This window comes from Aptenodytes patagonicus, chromosome 11 (assembly GCF_965638725.1).
Source record: "Aptenodytes patagonicus chromosome 11, bAptPat1.pri.cur, whole genome shotgun sequence".
In the NCBI taxonomy this organism is placed as follows: domain Eukaryota; kingdom Metazoa; phylum Chordata; class Aves; order Sphenisciformes; family Spheniscidae; genus Aptenodytes; species Aptenodytes patagonicus.
In genome coordinates this window covers 1,206,252-1,222,621 of record NC_134959.1, presented here as the reverse complement: position 1 = coordinate 1,222,621, position 16,370 = coordinate 1,206,252, and the positions used below count along the sequence as shown (strand labels likewise).

Below are 16,370 nucleotides of genomic sequence, written 5' to 3'. Positions count from 1 at the left end.
CGTGGCGTGCCCCTCGCCTCTCCCAACACCGGGCGAGGAAGGCGGCGCCGAGCACTGCACTTCGGGGCGGGCACCCCTGGGCTCGGACCGCCTGCCGCCAAAACGGGCCTCCGGGGCCCCCGCAGCCGCCCCTCGCCTCACACGCACGCACCCCAGCCTGCGGCCGCAGGCGCTGGAGGCCGCCCGCTGCCGCCCCCGAGGCCGCGGCCGGGCTCCCCTCGGCGCCGAGCGCTCCCCTCAGGGGCCGCCCCCGCCCCGTTCTAGACGCTTCCGCGCCCCCCGCCACCGCGGCGGCTCTTCCGGCCGGCGGCCCCCCGCCCTCCGCCTCCCGCCGCGCTCCTCCCCCTCCCGCATGCGCGGTGCGGCTCTGGCGGCGGCGGCCGGGGGAGCGCGGCCGCGGGCCCCTCCGCGCAGGCGCGCAGGGCCCGGCCGGCGGGCTGTTCCGTCGCCGCGTCTCCCCGCCCGCCGGCGCGCATGCGCGGCCCGGCGGCGCTGGGGTTCCTTGTCTGCGCCCCCTCCCCGGCGGCGGCGCAGGCGCAGAGCGGTAACGGAGGGGGCGGTCGGGCGCGTTCCGTTGGCAGCAGCCGGTTCCTGTCAGCGGCGGCGGGTGGCGGTGCCCGGTCCCGACGGCGAGCGGAGCCCCCGGCCTGGCCCGACCCGGCCCGATTCGCGGCCCCGACGTGCGGAGCGCCGCGCTCTCGCCTGCCGGTGTCTCCCCTCCCCACCTCGGGGCGGCGGAGGCAGCAGCGCCCCCCTCCCGGCCCGGCCCCCTCCTCCCGCCGCCCCCCTCGCCCCTGCCGGGCCGCGGAGCTGCGATGCCCTCGGACTTCATCTCTCTGCTCAGCGCCGACCTCGACCTCGAGTCCCCCAAGTCCCTCTACTCCAAGGGTGAGTGTGGCACCGGGCCGGGGAGGCGGGGCTGCCGGGGGGGGGGGGGGGGGGGGGCGCCGAGCCCGCGCCGTTAACCGTCCCTAACGGCTGGCCCTGTCGCCCGGGCCCGCGCGTCGGGCCGCCCCCCACCTCCCCCCCACCCTCCTGGGGCCGGCGGGGAGCTTCGCCCGCCCCGAGGGCCCCCCGCTCCGCCTCCGGCCTGCGGGCCGCGCCGGGATGCTCGGCCGCCGGCGCCCCGCCGCGAGGGGCCCCGCGGTCCGCGCTGGGGCTGAGCCCGGCTTCCCCGGCCGCATTCCTGGCCCGGCCGCGGCGGCCTCAAGAATGTGTCCCGACAGGTTCCGGCGCTCGGGGCCCGGCGGCGGCCCCCGCGGGAGCGGCTCCGCCGCGGGGGGCTGCGGGGCCGCGCCGCAAGGCTCCCTGCCTGCCTGCCGGTGCCGGGCCGGGAATGCGGCTGCGGCCCCGCTCGCCGCCCTGTTTACCTCGCCGTTTGGCGGCGCATCTGCGGGGATGCGGGCCGAGCCTCGCCGGAGCCCGGCGCTGCCCGGGGGGCGGATGCTTCGGCCTGGAGTTGGGAGCGCGAAGTAACGGGGCGCGGGGAGTACGGGCGGCTCGAGAGCTCCCGAAAGCTGCTCACTAAGTTTCTCGGAGGAGGGTTTCAGTGGAACGAGCAGCCTCGGAGAGGACGCGAACGTTCTGATTTGGGTTAGAAACTGGCCAAGAGCCCGAAAAGTGGAGGGCTGGTTTTCGGCACGGCGGTGGGTTTCGGTACCGGGGAGTCCAGACCGTCTCCGGGCGTGAACTGCATCCACTGGGGCCTGGGGGAGGGAGCGGGGGGTGAAACGGCGTCACCGGTACGTGGGGGTCGAGAGCAAGAGAGAACGTGGGGCGCGCTGAAAGTGAACGAACCGAGCGCCTGCTTTCAGGCGCCCGAATTTTGGTTTTGACAAGTGCACGGTAATAAGGATATGTGTATTAGGGCAAACGTTACGTACTCAACTCATTTTCTCTTATTTAAAAAGACTTGAAAGTCACTACTAGTAGTTTGGTGGACATATCTGCCCACAGTACAACGGAGGGGGAGCAACTTGGGGGGTGTATGACAGAAGAAATGTAAAGTCTTGTATTACCCTGAAGTGATGGTAGCTAATCAGAGTTTAATATTGTTACAGGAAAGTTTAAACCTTTTCAGAATTGTTGGAACTCATTGTAATATGCTCATTAACTCAGAGTTCTGTGGTGTTAGTGCTGAAGCTAAAAGAAATAAAGACTTTAACAAGTCGAAGAACTTCTTTAAAGCTCTCAAACTGCTCTAAATCATTGTCTCGCTGTTTAGAGATCTTAAAGTTATCACCAGTGTATAATAGTTTGTAATTTTTTTTAAAGATGTTACTACAGGGCTTTAAGGCTCTCCTGTTACCTAACACCTATGTACTCCCATTGGTTTCAGTCCTAGTGAGGGCGATAGAAGGGAAAGAGTATTTTGAAACGGGGTGGTTCTACTTAAAAAAATACAGGTGATAAAACCCCATCAAAATTATCATTTATTGTACTGGAAATTTGAAAAGTATGCACTGTTAAAGTAATTTGTAAAACATTTAAAATAAAAAGGTTCCCTGTAAGTTGCGAAACATCTTCAAGGACTCGTGCTCAATTGAGCAGAACTTGTGAACTCGCCGATCTTACTGTGAATTCTCAAAATTGTTTATAATTAATGGAATGGTAGAGTGTCCGTTTCAGGTAGGAAAAGGATCTCAAACTAATTAATCAGGAGTGTATTTTTTCTTCCGGTGGCGTTGATGTGGGTTCAGAGCTAGAAAAGGTCTAGAGAAGGATGTTTGATGCTTAGGAGTGGCCATAAGGAGCTTCTTGGTCCAAACGAGATGGCGTATGATAGAGGTGTGTAAGGCAGTGAATGGCTCTAAAGAGGTTAAAGCAAGGCTTGCATTTCATATTTTGTCATAATAAAAGATCAAGGAGATGTTAAGTTGAAATGCAATTTAATTTAAATGAAAACTTAGAACAAAATAATATACTTTTACAGAATGAATAATTAAGTGATCCGCTTTGCTGTGAGGTATATTAGTATGATTTTTAGCTGGATTTAGGAAAAGGTATTAGTGGTTATCTGATTAATCAGAACACGCTTCACTGCCTTTTTTTTTTTTTCCTAGATAGATATGGATAAACTTATCCTGTGGACAAATGCTCTGGATCAGAGCATGAATACAACTGATGAGATAAAGGGAAAGGTCTGAACACAGTGAGAAAGCCACAAATATGCATTTGTGATGAGGGTGTGTTAGGAGCATGTAGTTTCTCATAACTGCTCTCCTTTTAGAAATACAGCTACCCCGCAGTTTGGAATCCAACTCGCAGATTGAATTGGGGCCAGTAGCTTTTCCTCTGAATTGCATTCCTGTGTGCGCGTTGGGATGGTTGCGGTTTAATGATACCGGTCTTGTAAGTTTGTTGATGACAATCGCTGGGGTGTTTTGGAAATACAAAGATTATGAAAGTGAGAGAAGTTGTGAGATTGGGGTGGTCTTGGGAGTAACTGAGGTTTTCTGACATACAAACTTTAGTTTATTGAAATTAAAGTGGAAAAGACTTAGTGTACTGATTAAAATGTACTTGCCTGCTCTTAAAAGTGAAGTTATATTTGAAAACCCAGTGAATTAAGATGTAGCTTATGCTAGTGTGATTTTTTTTTTTTTTATGGTATAGTTTGTCCCGTTCTCTGGGCAGACAGAGTTATGTCATCAGTCTGTCCCCGCGCTATGTGTCAAAGTTTTGGCCTGCACGGCCGTTTCAGTTAAGATTTTTGTTTTCATATTCCTTTAAAAACGTTAAGCAAAACTTCTAAAAGCACACAGACCTGAGGTGAAATGGCAATACAGGCAAAGGGAGAGTCGTTAATTTAAAATTTGATCTGATAATTCATGTGAGTTATTTCTTTTCATTTACGCGTAGCTTGGGAAAGAGAACATTTTTTTTTGAGTATCTAAATACTTTATCTTCCAGTCTTTACTCTTGTAGGTGTGGTTTCATGAGCAGTTCCAGCCAGTATGAATTCCCACTTGCTGAGTTAAAACAGTCTAGTCCCCTATCTTCTCCTTGCTGCTCTGCTCATGCCAACACTTACGTGGCCATGCAGTGAACTGGATTGGGGAACTGATCATGTTAAAATTAACTCAGCTTTTCCCTTCTTCCTTCTCACCCTGCCCCCCCAAGAACACAAAGGAAAAGGGGAAGAGAAATGTTGATTTTTAACCAGGTGAGTATCCTGGTCATGTTTGCTGTGGGTCTTTGTGAATGGCTTGTGCTGACTCAAGGAAAGGACATGTGAAAACTAGCAGTGGGGAAGGGTGGGACTATTTATTTCAGCAGCAGTGCCAGCTTATATTGGCTTAAAATGATAGTGAAACTGTACTGAAGTTGCAGGCCTCTGGAATATGGCTGGTTATAGCTGTTAAAAATAAAAGAAATGCGAAGTGCTGATGCCGAGGCCTGTTGCTGAAGCTCATCCCCACAGCTCCTGAGGAACTGACTTGTGTGAAGGACTAAACCCCATCTTTTTATGTATAATCAATATTAAAAAAAAGTATATGCTTTGTAACCATTGCAGAAGGATGGTAACAGAGATACACAAAAATGTATGCATTTTTGAATGCTGAAAATATTTAGAATGTGCTAGGTTTAATTCCCATCTTTACATAACGTACTGTCCTTTTTGAAATAAAACAACCCAAATGTGCATACAAATTAGTAATGTAGTAGAAAAATCACTGGAGCATAAAGCCTAAAACCTTGAGGCTAGTTGTTCTGTGGTTGAATATCATACGCAACATTCAAATACAGCAGTTAGCTATTCCTTGTAAATAGGCAGAGGTGAAAAACTGTGATTAAAGCAGTTAATCAAATGTCAGGTACTAAATCTGAACTGGTGAACTGATTAAATGTGTCATTAATTTAGCTAATACATTCATTTTGAACAATTACAAAGTAACGTGTGTACTAACAAAGTTGCATTTTTGCACTGTAGCAAGTATGATCAGAACTTTTTATTCATATATCCCCCCGCCCCCGACTTTGCTTTACACAGGTGAGTAACTGTAAAACTGTGAGACTTTCTGGAACTTGGAAGCAACGAGAAAAATGTTAGTAGTCTCCTAAATAGCTCTTTTGCCCTAAAAATGTCATATAGTCAAAACTCAATTTTCCTCCATGCTTAAATGTTAAGTGACGGTAATCTACTTGTGTTTACTGAGAATTGTTGATACAACACGTGGGTTTTGGTGATCCCCCCCCCCCCCCCCAACTTTTTTCTTTCCATGATCCAAGGGGTAACTCTAGTAAGACAGTGACTGAATGATCAGAGGGGGATGGAGCAGATGCTTTATAAAAATAGTAAGAGCCTGCTTTTAGTTTTGAACTTTAGAACTAGTACTAGCAGTTTTTAGGAATAGAAATAATACTTAGCTTCTTTTTGTAATAATACTTAGCTTCTTTTTGTAGCTCATAGAAGGTGCCGTGCTGGGCAAGCAGTGCTGAGTGTTATGTGAGGGACGGACTGCATACATCTGCCTGTTGCAGCTCTTCCAGCTGCCCCCGGGACATTCTGACATAAGTCAACTGAAATGGATTCTACCAAAGTTCCTTAAATTCTGTGTCAGCCTTGTAAATATCCGTTTCTACTTTGAATCTTACTAGTTTATTGACTTTAAGAACAAAACTATGGACTATGTTGCTGCAAGATCATTATGTGTGGTGCTGGGGGTAGGAGGGAGGACTTTGAATTCACAGCTTCTCACGCTGTAATTTGACTATTCCAGTGACAGAGCTGTTTAAACAGACCCTTTTCCCTGCCGTCTATTCTCACCCATGTACTGTTCCCTGAATTGTGCCAACACAATTGTTTTTTGTGGCTGCAAGATGAATGGGATTGGGAAACCAATCTAGAATGAGTATACTGTACTTTTGATAGGATTTTCTAACATCGTTCTGCTCCCTGGTCTAGTTTACTGTGCAGCTGCACAAGTAGTCATGTCAAGACAAGAAAGGGGGTATCGAGGACTGGGATTAAATGGTGGAGGAGGTAGCAGATGAAGTAGAACTGCTAAACTGGCTCTGCCACGGAAAGAAATGCTCCTCACGTGCCTTCTGTTGTTTGCTGTGCCTGTGCTCTTGTGCCGAGACCAGGAAAGCCAGGCTGGGGATCGGTGAGGGAAGCCATTTCTGGAGCTCGGGAAGCCGGGCGGGATGCCGCAGCACCTCTCCTGCTGCAGGTGTGGATGGAAGAGTGTGAGACTGTGTTCCTGCCTTAGGTTCTCCAGTGCTTGCCTGTTTGAATCTGGGTGTAAATGTGTGGTGTGGATCAAGGAGTAGGGGAAATTAAGAGGAACTAAGTAAGCTTTTTCTTTACTTCTAAGACTAGTTGGATTTTTTTCATTGTCAATTTTTACTCATTTTGGATACTTTATGTAGTTCTATGAAAGTTGTAGGGTTTTTTCTATTAGAGAATCTCCATACATTGCCCAATTCTCTTGTCCCATTTAAATTCAGATGTTCAAAGAAACCGTAAATTGGAGAGAATATATTTCAATCCCATGGAAGGATCTGAATATTGCAATGAGGAGCTTGAATTTGACTTGATTTAGTGAAATCTCGGCATAAGCATGGCAAGTGTCGCAGCGATCCATTTCACAAGAAAGTGGGCTCTGGTGCTTCGTCAGCCAGGGCTGTTCCTGGAGGAGGGGTGCTGTTGAAGCCTGCAGGCCATGAATGTGTGGTTCCCTGCGATCAGATGTGTTGGGTTCTGATTTCTTCCACTTGCAAAGTCAAATGGGTACGTTTTATTACGTTGTCTTTTAATCCAGCAATGTTGGGGGGTTCTCGGGGACCCAGAGGTTGGAAAACTGTCTTAAGTTATTGTGCAGATATTTCTGATTGCTGATACACTTTAGAGGAAGACGCTTCTTCCCAATACTTTTTCTTCCCACCTTTGTCTTTATTTTTCCGGCTCACCACGTTCTTTGAATGCCAGGTTATGCCACTCAGCATCCGTTATATTTTGTTTTGTTCTGGAAAGTTCTTTGTGCAGTTTTGACACTTGCTGTAATAGAGATCTGAGAATCTTTAGAATATGAAAATATTAGGAGTCAAGAGTACTTGTGCTTCAGTTAGTTCAGGATCTGCATATTTGAAATCCATTATAGCCGCTGATAAGGGGAATCCATAGGATACTGCTGTTCAGTATAGTCAAGAAGTAAATTTTTTTATCTCATGTTTCCCAGATTGTAGGTTAAGATTTTTCAATTTTTATAAAGCATCTGATCTTTATTTATAAGTTTTCAACAGAATAGTTACCTTTTGTTGGGGTCTGTTGACTAAAAATGGTTGTCAGGCGGAGCCTTGATCTGATTATTGCATCAGTACACGGATTACTTAGTTTTATGTGGAAATGTACTTCTTTTGACTTGGAGAAAATGAAAGACAAGTAATGCTTTCTTTTATACAAAGAGGGAATGGCCTGAACTCATTTTGAAGTTTAGATATGCTGGTGAACCCTAGCAGAAATTGATGAGTGGCCAAAGTGCAGGTGAAGTAAGGTATGTGGTCATGTCTGTGCAGTTATCGCCTTTGTTATCTTCTCTGTGTTTATGTAAAGAGTAAACTGATGAGGTTGAATATTCAGACAAGTTTTGGCTTTCTCGTCAGCAAGTACAGCAACTATTTTAGGAACTGACTGAAATGAACTCTCAGCTCTAACTTTGAACTGTGTTGTAACAGCAGATTCTAATGGGCACATAGTAAAATCTTAAGTAACTGCTATTTCCAAAAGCATGCAGTGCTTTAGCAGTGTTTGAAATGTTAATGCTCAACATCAGTTATGCTATGTTATTAACTCGTGTAGTTCTGAGTGATCTGTGTGGTGAATATCACCACATCAGAGGAATGTTTTCACTATTTACAGAAATACACTGTGAAGAATCGTTCTCCAGTTCCCCTTGATTACTTGTCCCTCCAGCAGTTGGAAAGGTTTTACAGTTGCTTTGGAAATAATTAGAAAGAATTTGGGGTCACCTTACAAAGTTTATAAAACTAATGCAATATGCCAAAGTTTTGATACTAAAAGCAGATTTGAGTTGCAGTGAAGTTCAGGCTGTTTGGCAAACAAAAGGAAGATGGACAGCAGTTCATATTAATGCCCAGACAAGATGAAGCATATAGGAAAGAAAGAGATTTAAAGGCAGTAATAAAAAGTTTTCAAATGTTGGAGTTCCACTCCTGTTCAGAAAAACTGACATTACAGGCCAGTTGTTTCAGTCTCTCATTGTCTAGAGGCCTGACTTTTTTTTTTTTTTTTTTTTGGGGTATGGATTTGCTCAGCAGAAGAATCTGTAAGTTTTGATAGTAGCACTACAGAGTGATTGGAAAATAATAAGCTGCAGAGTTCAGTAGCTTCTATTAACTGTGACAGTTTCTGTTTTCTTGTGCATAGGGGAACGTGACCTACTAATATGGCTATTAACTGGTAGTGGTCATGCAAGCTGCTTTGTAAAGTGGGGCAGGAAGATGCGAGTTGTAAGTGACAATCTGCCTCCGTTAAAATTACGTTCTGCTTCCCTCAGTGCTTGTCCTCAGAGAGTGTTGATGGCAGCAGCAGCTCCTTCTGAGCTGTAGGCCGTAGCATGCCAAGCAGTACCACACATCTATACGTATGAGTAGCAGGAGTCCCACTAACAATGCATGTTTCACAATTCGGGTACATTTACCTTTGTGGTGACGTTCCTTTGTATGTATGTGTGTATATGCTTAACTGTTTGGGGTATAGCAGGAGTATCTAGAATCTTACTCAGTTCTTTTTTTGACTCTTGGTTAGTTTTTTAATTCAGCAAGAAATTTCGCAGTCCAGTTGTATACTCAATGAAGAAATATTTCTTGTCTTCCACTTCAAGTTTACTCTCTCTTCAGTTTAATATTAGGAATGAGGACGTCTCCTGGTTTAAAGTATTTGAGTATGTTTTTGTTTCGTAGGGGGGGGAAAAAGGTGGCATAGCTTGGAATATGTCTTCCTGTTAAAGCAGGCTTACTGAGGAACTCGTAATTACAGTTCCTAATGGTCTTGGTTATACCTCATAAGTAAATGCTACAGACCCCAGGAATCTGATTTAGGTTAAACTTCTGAAAACAATCAGATGTCCCAGTTGTGCAGGGGATGGGAGAAGAACAGGGTGAGTACTTCCGAAGGCAGTGCCAGCTTTCAGTCACACAGTCGTTGAGGTTGGCAGGGACCTCTTGAGATCATCTAATCCAATCCTCCCCGCTCAAGCTGTGCCAGCTAGAGCAGTTTGCCTGGGACCGTGTCCAGTTGGGTTTTGACTGTCTTCACGGGTAGAGACTCCACAACCTTTCTGGCCACCCTGTGCCAGTGTTTGGCTACCTTCATGGTTAAAATAATTAAGATGGAATTTAATGTGTTTTAATTGGTGCCCATTGCTTCTTGTCCTGTCACTGGGCACCACTGAGAAGAGCCTCTTATTCCCTTCCATCAGGTATTTATACACGTGGGTAAGACCCCCCTGAGCCTTCTCTTCTCTAGGCTGAGCAGTCCCAGTGTTCAGCCTCTCCTTGTGTGAAAAGTACTCCAGGCACTTCATCTTTGTGGCCCTAAATACATGTCAGTTTGAGTTCTGAACAGCTTTTACTATTGTTGGGATGGTTGTGAGTTCCCACATCAGAAATTCTCATGTCTAGTGTTACGTTGCAGTCATTTTCTTATTGGGGCACTAAGTCAGATTTTTCCTTTTGAATATAGCTGTTTATTTTCCTGGAATCTGTAGGAAATGTACTCTGAGATTGTGTTCTATTATCAGTTTTGCTGAGGATATCTACCGGCTTCAAAACCTATTGGGAGATGCGGCTGCCATGTTGCTCCCTTAAGAAAGGGGGTTACACTTGTTTATCAAGAGCGTGTTCTTTGAAAATGACTTTCTGGGTATTCCTGGAGTTCTGTGCTCCAGGCACACGCGGCACGTTCAGCTGTTTTAAACTCTTCTCCGCATTTGTTAGTGATAGAGAAAGAACTTCCATCATCTCTTGTCTGTAAGTGTATTTGTGTGAGCGTGATCAGTGCCCTTCCTTAGTGTGTGTGCAGATTTCATCTGGGAATAAATCTTACTTTGTTTTTCTTTTAGGGCATCTCAATTCTAGACAGGGCCATCTGCCTCGCCTTGAAACTTGAACCGCACCTGGAATGGAGTTGCTCTTAATCAGATGGGGAAGTCATTTGGTTTCTTATTTTGTGGCCTGAAAGGATTCAGTTTAAGCTTCAGTAATTCAGTTAAGTTCTTTGCTGCCACTTAAGTAAAAAAGGTGCTTTTGGAGGTGTGGTAGCAAGGAAGGGATTATATTGTTTAGAGTAAATTTAAGTACTCCTTGCCGTGCAGGTATTTCAATACATTAATACAATAGTAAAAGAATTCATTTAGGAAGATTACTACCTTTCTGCACCTGAGCCAAGGAGTCTACAGGCTTTATTTTTACTGAATTCAGCTTTAGATGTAGAGGAAGGACGGCTGAAGTACTCTGGGTGTTTGAAACAAACACTTTATATAGTGGGATACTAGTTATCTGTTGAAGAAACTCCGAGTACAAGTTTTTTTTTCCCCCTTAGAAGTCCAGTAAGGAAAGACAATTTAATCGAGCTGAAGAGATCTTTAACAGCATATGACTTTTGAGAAGCTGGTCATAGCAGACTATAATTGCTCAGCTTATTGGGGAGTGGGGTGGGATAGTCTTAGACAAGGGGTGTTGGAATCCCCAAAAGCTTTTGACAGGTACGCTGTATCTGTTCAGATATGATCTTTATCTGCACGCTTGCCAATTATCCCCATGAACTCTAATCCTCGGTGGACTTACCTTCCATTGTATTGTCTTTCCTTGAATCAGTGTCAAGCTTTAGCATATGCAAGGTGTTGCACAGTTTGTGGATACAAAAGTGAAGAAGATTTGAATGAAGGGGATAGGAGTGTGAAAGCCATGAATGGTATAGCACAGATAAATAGGCTGTGGTTATTTATTATTTTTCATGACTTTAGAGATAGGAGACACCCAATGCGATGACCAGGCAGCAATTTAAAATGAGAGACAGATTTTTTCTTTTTTCTTTTTTTTTTTCTTTTTTTTCTTTTTTCTTTTTCTTTTCTCTGTACACCATTTAATTGTGGAAACAATTGACAAATGTTTTGGGTGGTAAAAGATAAATGATTCAAGAAGCTGTTAGATTTGTAGAGGATTTATCTGTTTAGGGGAGCCCGTAAGCTAGGGAGTTAGTCTGTAGCTGACTGTCAGAATTTGGAAGGTGTTCTAATAGAAATACTCTTCTAAACTTACTGGTTCTTGTAAACCTTTCCTTATAGTTTGCTGCTATCAGAGCAAAGATATGGGCTAATGAATATTTAGTTTGATTTGTTATGACCATCCTTAAGTTTTGCATAATTTGGCAGTTCCAGAGCGGTTACACCACTGATTCTTTCGTTGCTGCTCTCCCTCCGATTCCGTTGGGGTTTTGGCTCTGTAATACAAAAGGAATCTTTTAACCATGTTTTGCCGTTAAATGGTTGGCTTAGGTTCCCACTTGTCTCCTGAGAGTCATGTGTGAACATATTTGGAGAAGAACTTGCTTAATAATTTCAAAACCTGTTTTTACAAATAACTTGCATCTTTATTTCCTTGAGGAATTCCTTCCAGGTGCAGTATTTTATCACACAGGTTTGCCTGCGGTTCAGTATGCACCTCATTAGTTGCATCTATCTTTATCTGCAGTCGAAGGGAGGCTTGGTGTGTATCAGCAGCACTGCTTGATAGAAAGAACAAAGGGCTCGTAAATGTAGAGCCTGAGCTGGAACTGTAGCACCTTGTCCTTGATGAAAGCTGACTGAACAAATGCTGTCCATAACACATGCTTCTGCTATATCATTCAGGCTCACTAAAAAGGATTTTATTTATAATCTTTTTCCCTTTCCTCTTTTTTTTTCCAATTCCCAGCACGAGCGTGTTCAGAGTAGCTGCTGTTAGTGCTAAACGTGACAGAAAGCTGAGCAGGCAATCTGGGACTCGTGTGCCGTGCTCCGAGATGCCTTGTGACTGTATGAAATGTGTGTGAAGCATCCAGGCTGTCTCTCATTACTTTCAATGTTTTTCTAACACTGATGCAGTTTTATCTCAATCTGGGATCTTGCAATACCAGAGAGAGAAGTTGGTGAGATACGAGAGTCTCGGGCTCCATTGCTTTCACACAACATGGTCTTTCACATACCTGATCAGTTTATTAGAAGTTATGTTACACGTCAGACTTTCAGCAGAGCTTTCTTTTAACTGTGCCAAGGAGTATTGTTTGTTAAACATTACTTCATGCTTGTTTTTAAAAATTATGTTTATCATCAAACATAGTACTTGAATTATAACTAGAAACCAAAATGATGGTAGGAAGCATAAATATTTCTCAGTTTTGGGGAATGATGAAAGAAAATACCTTTTAATGTCAGTATCTTACTAAAATGAGTAAAGGGAGGGAGGTGTGAAGATGGTTTGTGGGCTCAAGATGCTCGACGTCATGCTAGGAGTTACCTAGGACATGTGAAGTGTCCTGAACATAGCCTCTACGCTCAGGTTTATAATAAAATACTGAATCCAAGAGATGGCTGCAATGTATTGAATGTCTGTCTGAGTACCTGTGTGCTTTTATTCTTCAAGGTCAAATATCGTGGTATAGCCTCAAAAGAAAAAAGTGCACCTATTTTTCATTGCTGGTGTTGCATTTCTTGTTCTACAGCAAATGTAAGAGATGACAAAAATAATCCCATCGGAAACAATTGTGCAAACCTGAAAAGGCTGAGAAACATTGTTCTGAGACAATAGTAGATGGAGGGTCAGGTGGACTTCTGTGTGTCTCTGAATTCGGATGGTGCATTGCACCTACGGAACTAGCATAACTGGCTGGAGCACCTGATTACCTCTATGTTTCTGGTGAACTTTGCTTTTGAAACAATAGCGATGTTTTATAGTGGTTGATAAATAGCTATTATTAATATTCTTTGGTCATACTGTATTTGGGTTTCTTTGAGCATGTCTTTGTACTGACAGAATGTGAAGACAGGGAGAAAATCCTTAAAGTTCAGTTTAGTATACAATCAAATAAAGGCCATTGTTACAACAACTGTATATAAGTGTTATATGGCAAAATGAGGTTGTTTGAATTCCTTAATTGAATCTTCATACCTATCATATTTGGATTCTTTCCAAACACAAGCTTAGCTCAGTTTTCTGCGTGCTGGAAGATTAAAACATGGCAACATGGGATTTATTTCTTTTTTAATTCTTAAGGTATTGTGAACGGATTGATTTTTTTTTTTTTAAATTTTATTTTATTTTTTTCCCTCCCCACCCCTCCCTTTTGGGTAGTTTGAGACGTGCATCTTTACTACCCTTATATGCAGTAAAGCCTTTCAAATACGTTGCTGAAGGGTTTAACTGTTTAGCGGGGTGGTACCCTGTTATATTCATGTACATGCAATTCTGTCAGTCCTTAGTTGCTCTGCCTTGTCCACTGTGGTATTTTAGTAGTATCGTTTGAGTTCTTGGGTTTTTGTCTGGAGTTTACAACTGCACAGGATAGACTGTTCAGTAAGTCATTAGTGGTCCATTTCTTGAAGGGACAATTACTAAATAATGTTGTTCTCTCTTTGAGATGTGTAAAATTGGATGCAAACAAGACACAGGATTTATACTGTCTGTCTACGTTTATAAAAGTATTCTTTGAGCTGTGAATGGGGGTGAGTGAAACACAGCCAGGAAAGCTTTATTTGATATTTGGATGAATGCCGTAAATAGAATTCAGCTAACACATGCCTTTGTCAGTTGTTGAAATTCAACTTTAAACGGTTTAATTTCTCAACCCTACCCTGCTGTGCGGAATCCTGAATATTGAGATTAACAGCTTTTCTGAAGGTTAGTGGAATACTGCAGTAACTGAGTGTTATTCCGTTATGAATTGCCTGCAAAATTACCTTTTTAATACTAGCATTTTTGGTACTAATACTTGTGCTTTAAAAAAATGCAAGAAACAACTTTTAGCTTTCATTTTTATTTTTAAGTACAAGAAATAATGATATTACAGTTGTGATAAAATCTTAATGACTTTGGTGGTTGATAATGTATTACTGATCATCTTTCTTTAAAATAGAAGTGGCTGTCTTTCAGCAAACTCTTCTCTCTTCTTCACTAACATACTATAATGTGCATTTCAGTGTTGGAGTAGCAGCATTCACAGGCAAGATTTGGATTTTACAGTGTCCAGTGCTACATCATCAACACAGAGTGCTCAGATCCTCTGCTGATTCTTCAGAGTGGAGCTGCACCAACATAAACTTTTTAATCATCAGGTTTTCTAGTGTGGGCAGAACCGTGGCATCTGCCCTTCCCTATGTGCTCATGAATTGTGTTGATTTAGGGTTTGCTTCTTTTGTCTGAAGCCAGAGGGAACTGGAAGGAAGATTTTCTGTTTGGCTGTGTAAAACATCCTTGTATACACTGCAGGTTCTTTGAAAACCTGCCACTGTTGCTGTAGCAGCAATATAGTTCTGCCAGTATTGACAATAACAGGAGCACTGGCGGGAAGACTCACTTCCAGTCTTTTACTGCTTTACCATCTACAGATACTCTGAATATAGCATGGCAGATGAAGAGAGAGGGAAGTGGAAACAAACCATAGGTGCTACTGAAATGAAAGCACCAGTACCATGTCAGGAAGCATGCCAAGTGTCTTGCTGACATACCTTCATTTGAGAGCAGTGTGAAAAATAGTGGTCCAGGTAGTGTTGGGGAACTTAATCAGAATACGTTGTGTACAAGAACAGAGGAAAATAGTCTTTACATGTTTTAGGTTACACTGTCAATTTGAACCGAGTCCTGTGTTTAATCACGTTATTCTGGGATGCACCCAAAGACATGAAATAAAAGCATTATTTTAGTAAGTGCTACCTAGTGGATTAAGCACTGGACTGCAGCCTGGGTGAGAGAAGCTCTATTGTGTCCTGCTGCTGGCTGGCTGGGGAGCCTTGTGAGTTATGTTCTTCCTACGACTCAGTTTCTGCATTTGCAAAAATAGGAGTAATCAGACTGAGAACTCTGTAAAACGTTTAAGGTGTCTGCATCGAGACTATTAAGTACTGTATGGTGTCCTTTTGCTCAGCTTCACTAAGTATAGGCTTTTTCTTGCTCTTTGGCTTTTGCCATGCAGTTATGCAACAAGTATCTTTCATTCTTTGAACAGTTGCTGCATTTTATCTATTATTGTGTATGCTCGAGTAGGGTCTTCCCTTCTTGCCCTGTATGAAACTTAAACCTGTCTTCAGGGCTGTTTGCCTCATTTTAACTACTGCTAAGCAAACCTGTGTTAAGTCTACTGAAGTTGCAAAGATGTTAGGAAATACAGAAACTATGATAGTCTGTAATAGATTGTAAATCCTCTTTTGACAGATACAGAACAAAAGCTGTTTACTCTATGTTGTCTATTCTTTCCTTCTTCCAAATCTTTTTTGTAACTTTACCATATAAAATCTCTGCTGTACCTTAAGCAGAGCTGCCATCCTCTTCAGTTGTTGTGGGTGATTCTCACTTCTGTGAGTGAGAGTTTGGATCTCCTATGGAGTACTCAAAAAAGCCAACCAACCAAAAAGAAAGGGGGTTGGGGGGAAACCAAACCCAAAACCCCAACAACAACAAAACCACCACACTGGAGTAGAAAGTACTTTAGTGGTCACAGATTCGTCTGGCCTGTGCTTATCTCAGTCTGTTTCTGTTCTGTTTTTATGCACTAGGCTCTCTGTCTGTCTTCTAGTTGCCTTTCTCAGACTCTCAAAGCTTCCTCTGTTGAGCTTCTTACTGAGTCCTCGTTATCCTGCTTTGGCTTCCCGTCTGTGCAGTCCCTGTTCCCATGTACTGCGCCAGCCCCCTTATCAGCATGCCATCTCACGGAGCAACAATTCTTAAAATATTCCACTGGCTATGTACAAATTCTGTTTCATTTGCACAAAGGTATAGGTGTGTATTCTCAGTGTAGCTGTAGTAATGTTTTGTCTTGCTAACTCGGAGACAAAAGAGCAATAGACTGTCTATTTACTCCCATGGGTCCTGATGTTACTTCTCCCGGTTTAGCCTAGATGAAGTGAGAGCAGTCACTGCGCCGTGTAACATGGGTTTCTGTATTGGTTCTAATGCCTATTATACTTCAGGGTGGCCTAAGGTTTCTGAAACGTAGCCTCTATTCTCTGTGCTGTAATAACCAAGCTTGTTCAGTAAATTCTTTTCCTGGGATCTGCAGGAGAACCTGTTTGTCTTTGGTTGATGTATGGAGGGAGCTGTGGGGAGGGCTAAGAACTGGAGGGCTCATCAGCTGGCTCTTACAGGTTCTTCCT

At 43.9% G+C, this 16,370-nt stretch overlaps 1 protein-coding gene across 2 annotated transcripts in view; it reads left to right on the top strand.

Annotated features, from left to right (window-relative positions):
- The first annotated feature begins 788 nt into the window (after nucleotides 1-788).
- Nucleotides 789-16,370, top strand: part of NFAT5 (nuclear factor of activated T cells 5) — a 69,276-nt gene continuing 53,694 nt past the window's right edge. For both annotated transcript variants that reach the window (XM_076348873.1, XM_076348872.1), the window contains exon 1: nucleotides 789-888. In XM_076348873.1, the coding sequence (XP_076204988.1) occupies nucleotides 816-888 (73 nt within the window). In that variant the 5' untranslated portion in view covers nucleotides 789-815. The remainder of the gene's footprint in view (nucleotides 889-16,370) is intronic.